General features: G+C 50.3%; 1 protein-coding gene across 1 annotated transcript; it reads right to left on the bottom strand.

Moving 5' to 3' along the window:
* Positions 1-2,042: 2,042 nt before the first annotated feature.
* Positions 2,043-5,604, bottom strand: LOC133360431 (potassium voltage-gated channel subfamily A member 7-like). Its single transcript, XM_061579154.1, has one exon. The coding sequence runs from the start codon at positions 5,363-5,365 to the stop codon at positions 3,596-3,598; it is 1,770 nt and encodes a 589-aa protein (XP_061435138.1). The 5' UTR covers positions 5,366-5,604; the 3' UTR covers positions 2,043-3,595.
* Positions 5,605-13,955: the final 8,351 nt, after the last annotated feature.

The following is a 13,955-nucleotide window of genomic DNA, read 5'->3' as shown; positions in this document are numbered from 1 at the left end:
TGAGTTATTTTCATTTATTATTATTTTTACCTACGCGACTTTACCGAAAGAACCTAAGAGTAACAATACATCGTTTGCAGTTTAAAAATAAGTCACGGGCGATGGCGTCGACGCTTCGTCGGTGCAGGCCACGCGTCGCTTGAGCACGTGGCCTCTGTGTGACCGCCCGCGCGAGGTCACGTGGCAACAGCGTCACGGCGTCACAGCGCCACCTGCAGTTTTGTTCGTTTAAAAAAAGAATCACACAATGCGCGGGATCGTCCCTCGGGTACGGCGAATCAGAGCGACCGCCCCGGGACCCCCTCGTGCGCTTTGGGGGGCAGGGGGGGGCGGCACACGGTGGGATTTGCCCCCGGACCCAGCACGCACCCCCACCCCTCCCCCGCCTCTGTGGACGGCCTCGATATCATCAACACCGCGCTCGCTTGGCGAGCGTGGCGTGATTTAACAGCGCACGCCTTTGCGTCCAGATGATTAACACTCCGTAATACACCACGCCGAAACACCATGGGGATATACCACGCCGAAACACCATGGGGATACACCATGGCAATACACCATGGGGATACACCATGGCAATACACTACGCCCATGCACCATGCCAATGCACCATGCCAATGCACCATGCCAATGCACCATGCCGATACACTCTTACATTACTACATCCACCCAGTGAACAGCCCGTAGCTGCTGCTGCTGCTGCTGACGACGAGTGACGCGATCTGTGCATTCTGCGTTGTTGCGAGCATCGCTGCGTTATGAAGACGACGACCTCCACCACCACCACCACCACCCCCACGGTGCCCCATTCGGCTGTACGGGGGGGATGGCAGAAGCACTCAGCCAGTGTATGAAGCTAGTGCGGGCCCTGTAAGCATTTGTTATAAAGGGGTCCTAAATAAAAAAACACGTTATAAATACATACATAGTTAACTTGCACAGTACAGTTATTGTATTTTTGTCATTTGCTATAAGCAAGATAATACGACAAATCTCTAACCTTAAACACCCGGTCGTTCGTAATAGTCGAAGGCGGTATAGTACTATAGTAATAGAGCAAGTGCAGACTCACTGAGCCAGAGTTGATAGCTTGAAAGCATTTAACGCGGGGCCCTTGAAAGTGCGGGGCCCGTAGCATGTGTAGCTACTACATATGTAGTAGCTACTACATATGTAGTAGCTACTACATATGTAGCTACTACATATGTCATTTGCTATGAGCAAGATAATACGACAAATCTCTAACCTTACATATGTAGTAGCTACTTGTGCTGCGAGGATAATCCGGTACTGCACCCAGCTCACGCTCAACTTGATAGCACGCGGTGGGTTTCGAAAAGCCAACGTGGGGCGCATCATAGGTAGGGTGTAACACGTAGCAGCAGCAGTAGCAGCAGGAGGGTTTCGCGACCTAATGTTGTGCACAATCAAAGTTGGCTTTGTTGTCGTTTGGGTGAGATCGCATAAATATAACAACCCACCAGCCAATTGGTCAGGATTTATCACGTACATAAACAAAGTGCCAGTTTAGTTACTAGGTCAGCACTAACCGGTTGCGTGTTGGGAGAGAGAAACCCACCACAACATGTATAGTTTGCACTCAAAACACACAAGCGGTTAGTGCGGAACTCGTAAATCATTGTCCCACCTGGTGCTTACGAGACAACCTCCTTATTAATTGGCCGTGTCGGGTGGTGGTGGTGGCGGTTACGGGTTTAAGGGCACAACATTTCTATTTACACGATGAAGCCCCAACAAAACAACAACAACAACCCTGTTAGGTTCATAACGGGCTGTTTGGTTTGAAGGCGACGCAATGGTCTGAGCGAACGCGTGTCGTCAAGGCCCTCCGCCACCCGACGCAGACAGACACATGTGACGTTGTCGAGTGATTGACGCGATAATCGATGACAGAATCACAGTCACAATCTGAATGTATCCTGGAGGGATCCGATGTTGTGCACAGACGTGCACTAGAAATCGCACCGTTTAACACCTCGTCGGAGGAGGAGGAGGTTTTCCGCCACCAAAATTATCCACAATCAACATGTTTTTTGTTGGTTTAGATCGCGTAAATATATAAATGTGTCGTTAAACTCGCCACCACCCGACACAGCCAACTAGTAAGGGGTTTGGCAAGTCAACAGAACGTGCCGACGAGTTACTAGCGCAGCACTAACCGCTTGTGTGTTGGAGAGTGAAACCCACACAACATTTACAATTCCAGTACTGTGACGTGTCGCTGGTTGATTACAACAATAACCACCACCAGCTTCGTCAGGCGATTGGTAACAACTAGCCGGGCATGAACCCAGAGAGAGGGAGAGAGAAGATGAATGAGACACAGGGAGAGACATAGAGAGAGACACGAGAGAGAGACACGGAGAGAGACACGGAGAAAGACATGAGAGAGACATGGAGAGAGACACGGAGAGAGACACGGAGAGAGACACGGAGAGAGACAGAGAGCGAGACACAGTGAGAGACACGGAGAGAGACACGAAGAGAGACACGGAGAGAGACACGAGAGAGAGACACGGAGAGAGACACGGAGAGAGACACGAGAGAGAGACACGAGAGAGAGACACGGAGAGAGACACGAGAGAGAGAGACACGGAGAGAGACACGGAGAGAGACAGAGAGCGAGACACAGTGAGAGACACGGAGAGAGACACGAAGAAAGACACGGAGAGAGACACGAGAGAGAGACACGGAGAGAGACACGGAGACAGACACGGAGAGAGACACGGAGAGAGACACACGGAGAGAGACACGGAGAGAGACACGGAGAGAGACACACGGAGAGAGACAGAGAGCGAGACACAGTGAGAGACACGGAGAGAGACACGGAGAGAGACAGAGAGCGAGACACAGTGAGAGACACGAAGAGAGACACGAAGAGAGACACGGAGAGAGACACGGAGAGAGACAGAGAGCGAGACACAGTGAGAGACACGGAGAGAGACACGAGAGAGAGACACGGAGAGATACACGGAGAGAGACAGAGAGCGAGACACAGTGAGAGACACGGAGAGAGACACGAAGAGAGACACGGAGAGAGACACGAGAGAAAGACACGGAGAGAGACACGGAGAGAGACACGGAGAGAGACAGAGAGCGAGACACAGTGAGAGACACGCAGAGAGACACGAAGAGAGACACGGAGAGAGACAGAGAGAAACACAGAGAGCGAGACGCAGGAAGAGACACGGAGAGAGACAAAGAGTGAGACACACAGAGAGACAGAGAGCGAGACACGAGAGAGAGACACGAGAGAGAGACACGGAGAGACACGAGAGAGAGACACGGAGAGAGACACGGAGAGAGAGACACGGAGAGATAAGTCGAGGCACGAGAGCGAGAGGGAGGCGAGAGAGAGGCGAGAGAGATGGAGACGCAGGGAGAGACACGGAGAGAGAGACACGGAGAGATAAGTCGAGGCACGAGAGCGAGAGGGAGGCGAGAGAGAGGCGAGAGAGATGGAGACGCAGGGAGAGACACGGAGAGAGAGACACGGAGAGATAAGGCGAGGCACGAGAGCGAGAGGGAGGCGAGGGAGACAGAGAGATGGAGACGCAGGGAGACGTGAGGTCCATCACACGTCAGTCTCCACCACGACCTCCTCCTTCGCCTCCCACTCCAGGGAAGAGTGCAAGCACCGCTCGCTCGCGCGCTCCTCCTTCTCCTCCTCCTCCTCATCCTCGACCTCCTCCTCCTCGTCGCCCAGTGCCGCGTCTCCCATCTCGCGGAGTTTCAACGTCGACCCCTTCTCATCCTCCGTCTCCCGCTCCTTCGGCTCCTTCCTCGGCGACTCGGGCGTCTGGGGCGCGTCGGTGCCGGGCGTCATGTCGCCGGTACTGATCGCCCCGCGAGACGGGCGGCAGCAGCAGCAGAAGGAGGAGGAGGTGGAGGAGGAGGTGGGGCAGGAGATGATCCCGGGGCCTCCTGCGGTGGCGACCGAGTCGTCGGCGTCGCTTGGCTCGAAGTCGTCGGCGCAGGCGCGAGTGGAGTCGCCGCCGCCGTCCATCTCGAGGTGGTAGAAGTTGTTGAAGTTGGAGACGATCACGGGCACGGGCAGCGCGATCGTGAGCACGCCGGCGATGGCGCACAGCGTGCCCACGATCTTCCCGCCCAGCGTGATGGGGTACATGTCGCCGTAGCCCACCGTGGTCATGGTGATGATGGACCACCAGAAGGCGACGGGGATGCTCGTGAAGTTGGTGAGCGGCTCGTCCACCTCTGCGTAGTAGACGGCGCTCGAGAAGAGGACGACGCCGATGAAGAGGAAGAAGACGAGCAGGCCGAGCTCGCGCATCGACGCGTTCAGGGTCTGCCCGAGGATGCGCAGCCCCCTGGAGTGTCGCGACAGCTTGAAGATCCTGAAGACGCGCACGAGGCGCACGATTCGGAGGATGGCGAAGGACAGCGCCTGCTGCTGCGCGCTCTGCATGTCGGCGTCGGGCAGGCAGAGCATGGTGAGGAAGGGTACGATGGCGAGCACGTCGATGATGTTCATGAAGTTCTTGAAGAAGGCCGCCTTAACGGGGCACGCGCAGAAGCGCACCAGCAGCTCGAGGCAGAACCAGGCGATGCACGCCACCTCGACGGCGAACGCGCCTGCCGTGCCCCCCTCCTCGCCCCTCGCCCCCTTCTCGTCGCCGCTCTTCCGCTCGCCGTGCGGCACCGTCTCGAGGCAGAAGACCACCACGGAGGCGAGCGTGGCGAGCACCGAGACGAGAGCGACGCCGCGCGCCCACACGGAGCTCTCGGGGTGCTCGAAGAGGAGCCAGGCGCGCCGCTGGAGGCGATTGCGCGGCAGCGGCGGCGGCCGGTCTGGATCCTCCCGGGAACAGCGCTCCTCCTCGCAGAGGCGGCCGCGCGCCTCGGCGCCCAGGTCGTAGAAGCGCACCTCTTCCACGAAGAGGCCGTGGGGCACCACGGAGGGCCGGTGGAGGCTGCCGCCCGACTGGAAGTAGAAGAGGATCGCGCCGAAGCTGTCGCGGTTGCGATCGAAGAAGTACTCGTCGCGCAGCGGGTCGAAGAATCGCAGGAGGCGAGAGGCGTCGCCCAGGAGCGTGCGGGGGAAGCGCTCCAAGGTGCTGCGACGCGTCTCGAACCTCAGCCCCGACACGTTGATGGACACGCGCTCGCTCCAAGCCGCCACGGGCAGCTCCTGGCCCTGCTGCTGCTGATGATGATGGTGCTGATGTTGTTGTTGTTGGGGATACTGGTGGTGGTGGTGATGGCTGGGCAGGTCGTGCGTGGTGAAGAGCGTGTAGCTGCTGCCGCTGCCGCTCTCCGTGGCGGGTTGTGGCGATGCGCAGCCGCGTCTCATGGCGAGCTCCGCGACGCTGGCGCTGGACATTTGCGGCCACTTACACCTCTCTCTCTCTTTCTTTCTCGAGATGATGATGATGGTTTATTCTCTACCCCATCTGCTCTCTTCAGGAAGCGCGCTGCTGCCACAGTGACCGAAACGTCGAACCTGTTCCATATCTAACGCGAGCGCCAACACCACCACCAACAACCACCACGACCACCACCACCACGACCACGCGTGGATGTGACCGCGTAACGAGCAATCACAGATCTCTCTCCTCTCTCCTCGATCGCCACCGACCACCCCGAATCGTCCGAACCGCCGACTCACCGCCTCCCCCACCCTCACCACCCCACACCACCACCACCACACAGCTTCATCCGAGTCGTGTCCGCCTCATTAATTCGTGATGAGCTTCCATCGTGAAGCACTCAGCGGCGAATCTCCACCCCACCCACCCCCTCCTTATCCTCCTCCTCAAGCCGCGCTGGTGGTGCTGGTGGTGGTGGCGGGGCTCACGTTCCATTAAAATCTCCTGGCTTCTCTTGCGTCCCATTAGCGAAGCATCAATTGATCGGCGTCTAAAGAGGCGCGCGATATACCGGCAGCAGCAGCAGCGGTAGCAGCAGCAGTAGCAGCAGCAGTAGCAGTAGTAGCAGCAGTAGTAGTAGCAGCAGCAGTAGCAGCAGCGGCAGCAGTGGTAGCAGCAGTAGCAGCAGTAGTAGTAGCAGCAGCAGTAGCAGCAGCGGCAGCAGCGGTAGCAGCAGTAGCAGCAGTAGCGGCAGTAGCAGCACGGTAGCAGCAGTAGCAGTAGTAGCAGCACGGTAGCAGCAGCAGCAGCGGCAGCAGCGGTAGCAGCAGTAGTAGTAGCAGCAGCAGTAGCAGCAGCAGTAGTAGCAGTAGTAGCAGCAGCGGTAGCAGCAGCGGTAGCAGCAGTAGTAGTAGCAGCAGCAGTAGCAGCAGCGGCAGCAGTGGTAGCAGCAGTAGCAGCAGTAGCGGCAGTAGCAGCAGCAGTGGCAACAGCAGCAGCAGCAGCGGTAGCAGCGAGGGGTCACCGAGGCCGTGTCCAGCGAGGAGCTGGGCAGAAATCATCCGACCGCAGCGATGGTTACGGCACCACCACGGACCCTACTGAGTACTCGTAGTGATACAAATAGTAATAATAGTAGTAATCAACACAGCAATGGGTACACTACTATTACCACTATAATACTACCAATACACATACATGATTACACTACTACCACGACAATCATCATAATACACAATGGGTACACTAATATTACAACTACAATACTACTAATACACATACATGGTTACACTACTATTACAACTACAATACTACCAATACACATACCCGGTTACACTACTACCACGACAATCCTAATAATACACAATGGGTACACTAATATTACAACTACAATACTACTAATACACATACATGGTTACACTACTACCACGACAATCCTAATAATACACAATGGGTACACTACTATTACCACTACAATACTACTAATACACATACATGGTTACACTACTACCATGACAATCCTAATAATAATAAACACAGCAATGGGTACACTAATATTACCACTATAATAATCCACATACATGGTTACACTACCACCACTACAATCCTAATAATACACAATGGGTACACTAATATTACCACTATAATAATCCACATACATGGTTACACTACTACCACTACAATCATCATAATAATACACAATAGTTACACGAATATTACCACTATAATACTAACAATAAACACAGCAATGGTCACACTACTGCTACGACTGCAATTATAACACAGCAACAATGACAGTGAGGGAGATGTTAACTACCTCGCCTGGCCTACAGGAGGCCGGTGGGTTCGATCCCGACCCTGACGCCTGCTGCTGCTGTATATTTGGAGTTTGCGTGTCTCTTTCTCTCCGTGTTCGCGTGGATTTTTCTCCGGGTACTGTGGTTTTCCCCCTTCAAATTTGGAATCAACATCACGCTCTAAGAGTAGTTGGCTGCTGCTATGAATCTCCACGTGGTGATGGTGGTGATGATGATGATGATCCACCACTTCGTTGAGGCTGCCATTTGTGATGGGCAGGTCGCTTCTGAAAAAAACATCTACACGGCTCAGTGGAGCCTCACCTGGGACAATAAAACAAGTTGATTGTTTGGTTTGACGATGTTGATGATGTTGATGTTGTTGTTGTTGAAGCTTGGAATGTCAAAGCGAGGAAGAGGAGGAGGAGGAGTGAAAGCCAGGAGGCGGTGATGCTCACTCCAGGGAATATTTGTGTCTCGATAGGGCTGAATGAATAATCGATTTCAATTCGAAATCGCAATTTGAAACAATGCGATTATCAAATCGCAAATGCTGCGATTTTTTGCAATTTGAAAAGTCCTAAAACTTTCTTATTGGAATATTATTATTTGAACTTTATCTAACTTAACAATTGTTCTATGTTTGATTGTTCTATTTCAATGAAACATTTTTAATAAATACACGTTGGAAGCAATTCATATTTTTTAAGTGCTCATCCTTGCATTAGAATATTTTAGAGCAATTGATATTTCATGGTATCACGTGGTAATGTTCCACCACATGTTTGAAATCTATTCCACAGGGAATATTGAACTGAAGCTTAACTTGAAAATGTTTAATCGCAAATCGCATTATCTGTCAGAAACATCGCCATGAGACATTCCCGCCCAAATCGTTGAGCCCTCGCCTCGAGCACAAGACATCTGGTTCCAGATGTCTTGTGACCCCCCCCCCCCTTTACAATTAAATCTCTAAAACGAAATGTATATATTGTAAGACATTTGTATTTAAAACAGAAGGGAATGTAAATGTTGATTTAAAGCTTTCGTGACTGCAGGGATTCATGTTCGTGGTTCTTTCGGTAAAGTCACGTAGAAGGGAAATAATAAAATAATAAAAAATATAAAACAATAACAATTCTCACGACGTTTCGACTGCAAAAAAAAACCGCCACTTTATTCAAATTTTCTTGCTGTGGATTTCACACCTGATGATGATTGCTTGTGTTGCAGTCGAAACGTCGTGAGATTTTTATTGTTTAATATTTTTATTCTTTTATTATTTCCCTTCTCCATGACTTTACCGAAAGAACCAAGAATAAGAAAGGAATATACAAAGTGAAAAAAACATTCGTTATGTCTGGGTAGGGGGGAGGGTCTCAAGACATCCGGACCACCCTGTAATTCGGAATCTTTACGCTGCATAAACACGCGTGTTATTATTCTCATCTATGGAACACATGCAACTCCACAGGTGATTTCTCTACCTGTCACTCAGGTGATCTCTCTACCTGCCACACAGGTGATCTCTCTACCTGTCACACAGGTGATCTCTCTACCTGTCACTCAGGTGATCTCTCTACCTGCCACACAAGTGAGACCTCTACCTGTCACACAGGTGATCTCTCTACCTGTCACACAGGTGATCTCTCTACCTGCCACACAGGTGAGACCTCTACCTGTCACACAGGTGATCTCTCTACCTGTCACACAGGTGATCTTTCTACCTGCCACTCCGGTGAGACTTCTACCTGTCACACAGGTGATCAGAACGCTGGTTTAAGTGCGCGTGACTTTTGCCAATGAGACACCGGATGTCGAAACCGGTGTGGAGTTGCGTGGTGTGGCTAATTGGAGGTGTAAAAATACTCGTGGTGTTATTGTTACTTCTTGACGTGGAGCGGCAGGGCGTGTTGGTTGTGCAGCGGTGACTCTGGCATGCGAAGTTAAATATAAACCCACAGAACGAGACGGGGATTATGAGCACTCTTATGCAAGAGGCCCATCCCAAGCCACACTTAAACTAAACTATTTTTATTGTGGCAGCTGTAAGGCTCCACTGAACTGCTCTGTAGTAGCTCTCTCTCTTGCAGAGGCGAGCCGCCCATCGCAAATAAAAGCTCAACGGAGGTGCGCTCATCATCACCACGTGCACATTTACAGAAGCCACATTTATAGCAGGAGCCAAATACTCCGAGCACGTGATGTTCATTCTCTAATGTGGAGGGTGGGGGGAAACCCGGAGGACCCGGAGAAAAATTCAGGCGCCTACGGAGAGAGAGAGACACGCAAACTCCAAATATACATATATAGGAGCCCTATATAGGAGCCCTATATAGGAGCCTAGGCTATATAGGATCCCTATATAGGAGCCTAGGCTATATATGAGCCCTATATAGGAGCCTAGGCTATATAGGAGCCCTATATAGGAGCCTGTGATATCGAGGAGCTTGGCCTTTATAGGCGCATTCTATCGAGGAGCCGAGGCCATTTATGAGGCATTTATAGGAGCCTCGGTTATAGAGGAGCTTTATAGACCTATTGCTATAGGGCAGGCGTGGGGGCCGCATAGGCCCGCGGGCCGTGTAGGGCCGCGAAATCATTTGGCGTGGCCCTGCCAGGGCCACCGCAGGCGGAACTCGAAATTCAACAAATCTCGGAGCAAACCTGGAAAAGCAGTTGCGAGTAGCAACATCATCATCACCAGCAGCTAACATCATCACACGCCTCGCCAAAGAGAAGCAGTTCCAGCCGTCGAATTAGGGGTGAGTTAATTAAATGTTTGACAAAATATAACGGGCTAATTTTTAAGTTGATAATTTTGTATGGCCCGCGAATGATGTTGTAAATATCGAAATGGCCCTTGGCAGAATGAAAGCTTCCCCAGCCCCTGCTCTAGAGGCTTAACGGCGTGAACAGTTCATGAAGCTTCCTCGGCTCTGGGTGGCAGTGTGGGGCCAGGTTTCACCCAACAAGAGCCGGAGACGTTTTGAGCTTTTGAAAGATCCATCTTCGAACTTTGAAGGGAGTCTTTCGTAATTTCTTTACAGGCAGTCCACACGCCGTCACGTGAGGTTGCGGCGCCGTCTATCCAGTGACGATTGCCAGTTTGTGGCCTACGAGAAACGTCAGCGGTGCGCGAAGCCCACGCGATAACAAAGGCATTTACGGTGGGACACTTAAGTAGAGAATGCGACGTTTATGAGGGTTTTTCTTTCTTTTTCGAAGGCCACACCTGGTCACACGATTTGACTACGCCACGAGAAGCGTTGACGACTATCCGATGTCAGTGAAACACCCCGTGGGCTTTTGCAACGGATATTATCCACATTATGAATGCGTCGCTAACTCGCCGCCGCCACCACTCGCGCCACGGCCAGTAATTGTTAAAGGGTTTGCCACGTCAACAAAAAGTGCAAATTAGTTGCCAAGTCCAGCACACACCCAGTGCTGGATAATGACACTGGTCAACAAAATTGAAAAAAAAAATTCTGGCCTGGACTTTTGCAGCTGTTTTAGACTAATTTCAGGGTGCTGATTCCAAATCTGATCTCAGATTTGCTCTATCACATAATTTGTATGCTATCGGCATACCCCATTTTCATTGATTTTACCCGAAATTAACTCTGTCACTTATGATTGCAAGTTGTTGCCAGTCAGTGACTGCTTTAGTGTTAAAATATGGTGCTGTATTTTAGGATAGTGTGTGTATAATAGCATTTATGTAGATATCCACATTTATTTAATATTTTTCTTCTGCAGTTTATATTGAAAATGCAATATTTTATTTCTCAAAACCTGATGTGATAGACAAAAACTGATGCCAGATTTGGAATCAGCACCCCAAAATTACCTTAAAACCGTTGGAATACCTTATGCCAGAAAAAGTGTGTTGACCAGTGTTAGCCTAGCAGTAAAAGTAGTTACACAGGCTACGGTCCCCGCACTTTCAAGGGCCCCGCGCTAAACGCTTTCAAGCTATCAATTCCGGTTCATTGATTCTGCACTTGCTCTGTTACTATAGTACTATACTGCCTTCAAGTTTTACGAACGACCGGGTGTTTAAGGTGAGCGATTTGTCGTGTTATCTGGCTGTAAAGCGAATAAAAGAATACAATTACTTTACTGCACAAGTTACAAATGTTGTTTTAATATTTACGTGTTTTTGCAATGTATGGCCTTTTTATAGCATATGCCACAGGCACCGCGCTCGCTTAATCCGACACTGCACACACCGGCTGTCTGTCGTCAGAGTAATCCCACACCATTCACAATGCGAGAACTCCAACATGCCACGTGTTTAGTTCCGCCACAAATCAGCCTCCGCTGCCGATGATCATTCCCGGGTCATCTGCGAATGTGCCATCTCAGCGCCACGCTTGGGAGTGTGCCCCGCACTTGGGCGGCCTGTGGATAAAGTCGCCGTATGCGAGGCTCCGCCACGCGTCTGGGTTTCTAGCTCCCTACCTGGTCCCCTGCAGACCAAACCCAAGACGCATCTTTCAGTCGGCAGCCAGGTCTGTTATAGAGACCACGGTGCAGTCCCCTGCGATTATAGCGTTGGACAACAGTGCACCACGGACAACCAGGTCTCGATATAAATCAATTCCTGCCACGCGAATCACCACAGATGCTGAGTCCTGGACAGGTGGCAGCGTAAGCGAGTGGGTGATTGGTTGAGTGATTGAGTGATTGGTTGAGTGAATGAGTGAGTAATTGGGTGAGTGATTGAGTGAATGAGTGGGTGATTGGGTGAGTGATTGAGTGAATGAGTGGGTGATTGGTTGAGTGAGTGGGTGATTGGTTGAGTGATTGAGTGAGTGAGTGGGTGATTGGTTGAGTGAGTGAGTGAATGAGTGGATGATTGGTTGAGTGAGTGAGGGAGTGAGTGGGTGATTGGCTGAGTGAGTGAATGAGTGGGTGATGGTTGAGTGATTGAGTGAATGAGTGGGTGATTGGTTGAGTGAGTGGGTGATTGGTTGAGTGAGTGGGTGATTGATTGAGTGAGTGAATGAGTGGGTGATTGGGTGAGTGATTAAGTGATTGGTTGAGTGAAGGAGTGGGTAGTTGGTTGAGTGATTGAGTGAGTGAGTGGGTGATTGGTTGAGTGAGTGAGTGAATGAGTGGGTGATTGGTTGAGTGAGTGGGTAATTGGTTGAGTGATTGAGTAAATGAGTGTGTGATTGGTTGAGTGAGTGGGTGATTGGTTGAGTGAGTGGGTGATTGGTTGAGTGAGTGGGTGATTGATTGAGTGAATGAGTGGGTGATTGGGTGAGTGATTGAGTGAGTGAGTGGGTTGACGAGTGGTTGAGTGAGTGAGTGGGCTAACCAAGTCGGACTGCTTTTAACGTTTCGTTTGTTGTCCTTCCCCCGCACCTTCGATGAGTGCGGTTGGCTACGTACGGCGCGAAAGAAGTTCCCACTGTACATGGAGCAGGATATGATTAGAGCTCTGAATGTTGATCTTCGGTAGGTGGCTACCCTATATCAACACAATCATCGTGGTGCTTATTTAATGACAATTAGTTTCTCTTCATCAAAGATTACCCGCAGCGACCTTGCTATCATACACCATGCGTGATCGGGGGAGAAAAACACTTCAATAAAGTCATTGTGAGCATCTCACAATCAGAATCTGTGATGAGCTATAAAGCTTTTTTTTACACATGTCAAGTAGGGGTGGGTCACCAAATAATACAACAGACGATAGCAATGTAAAGTACAGAAAAGGTTAGCAAGTCGTGATACATAGGTACATACAAAATTAAGTTTAAGTACATCAGTACTTACATTCCTGCCGAAGTTTCAACACTAAACGTTTGGGCAAAACAACAACAACAGTCCAAGACCACACCAAGACAACAACAACAACAGTCCAAGACCACACCAAGAAACAACAACAACAACAGTCCAGACCACACCAAGACAACAACAACAACAACAGTCCAAGACCACACCAAGACAACAACAACAACAACAGTCCAAGACCACACCAAGACAACAACAACAACAGTCCAAGACCACACCAAGACAACAACAACAACAACAGTCCAAGACCACACCAAGACAACAACAACAACAGTCCAAGACCACACCAAGACAACAACAACAACAGTCCAAGACCACACCAAGACAACAACAACAACAGTCCAAGACCACACCAAGACAACAACAACAACAGTCCAAGACCACACCAAGACAACAACAACAACAGTCCAAGACCACACCAAGACAACAACAACAGTCCAAGACCACACCAGACAACAACAACAGTCCAAGACCACACCAAGTCAACAACAACAACAGTCCAAGACCACACCAAGACAACACACAACAACAACAGTCCAAGACCACACCAAGACAACAACAACAACAACAGTCCAAGACCACACCAAGACAACAACAACAGTCCAAGACCACACCAAGACAACAACAACAACAGTCCAAGACCACACCAAGTCAACAACAACAACAGTCCAAGACCACACCAAGACAACAACAACAACAACAATCCAAGACCACACCAAGACAACAACATCAACAGTCCAAGACCACACCAAGACAACAACAACAACAGCAACAGTCCAAGACCACGCCAAGACAACAACAACAACAACAACAGCAACAGTCCAAGACCACACCAAGACAACAACAACAACATCAACAGTCCAAGACCACACCAAGACAACAACAACAACAACAGTCCAAGACCACACCAAGACAACAACAACAACAGCAACAGTCCAAGACCACACCAAGACAACAACAACAACAGCAACAGTCCAAGACCACACCAAGACAACAACAA

The sequence above is a fragment of the Lethenteron reissneri genome, chromosome 68 (assembly GCF_015708825.2).
Source record: "Lethenteron reissneri isolate LAM-NWPU_2019-01 chromosome 68, ASM1570882v1, whole genome shotgun sequence".
NCBI lineage: Eukaryota > Metazoa > Chordata > Hyperoartia > Petromyzontiformes > Petromyzontidae > Lethenteron > Lethenteron reissneri.
Note: the sequence above shows the minus strand (reverse complement) of the source record. Positions and strands in the feature narration are given on the sequence as shown.

Excerpts from the sequence above, each read along its gene's own strand:
- LOC133360431 (XM_061579154.1), bottom strand. The coding sequence starts at position 5,365 with ATGTCCAGCGCCAGCGTCGCGGAGCTCGCCATGAGACGCGGCTGCGCA.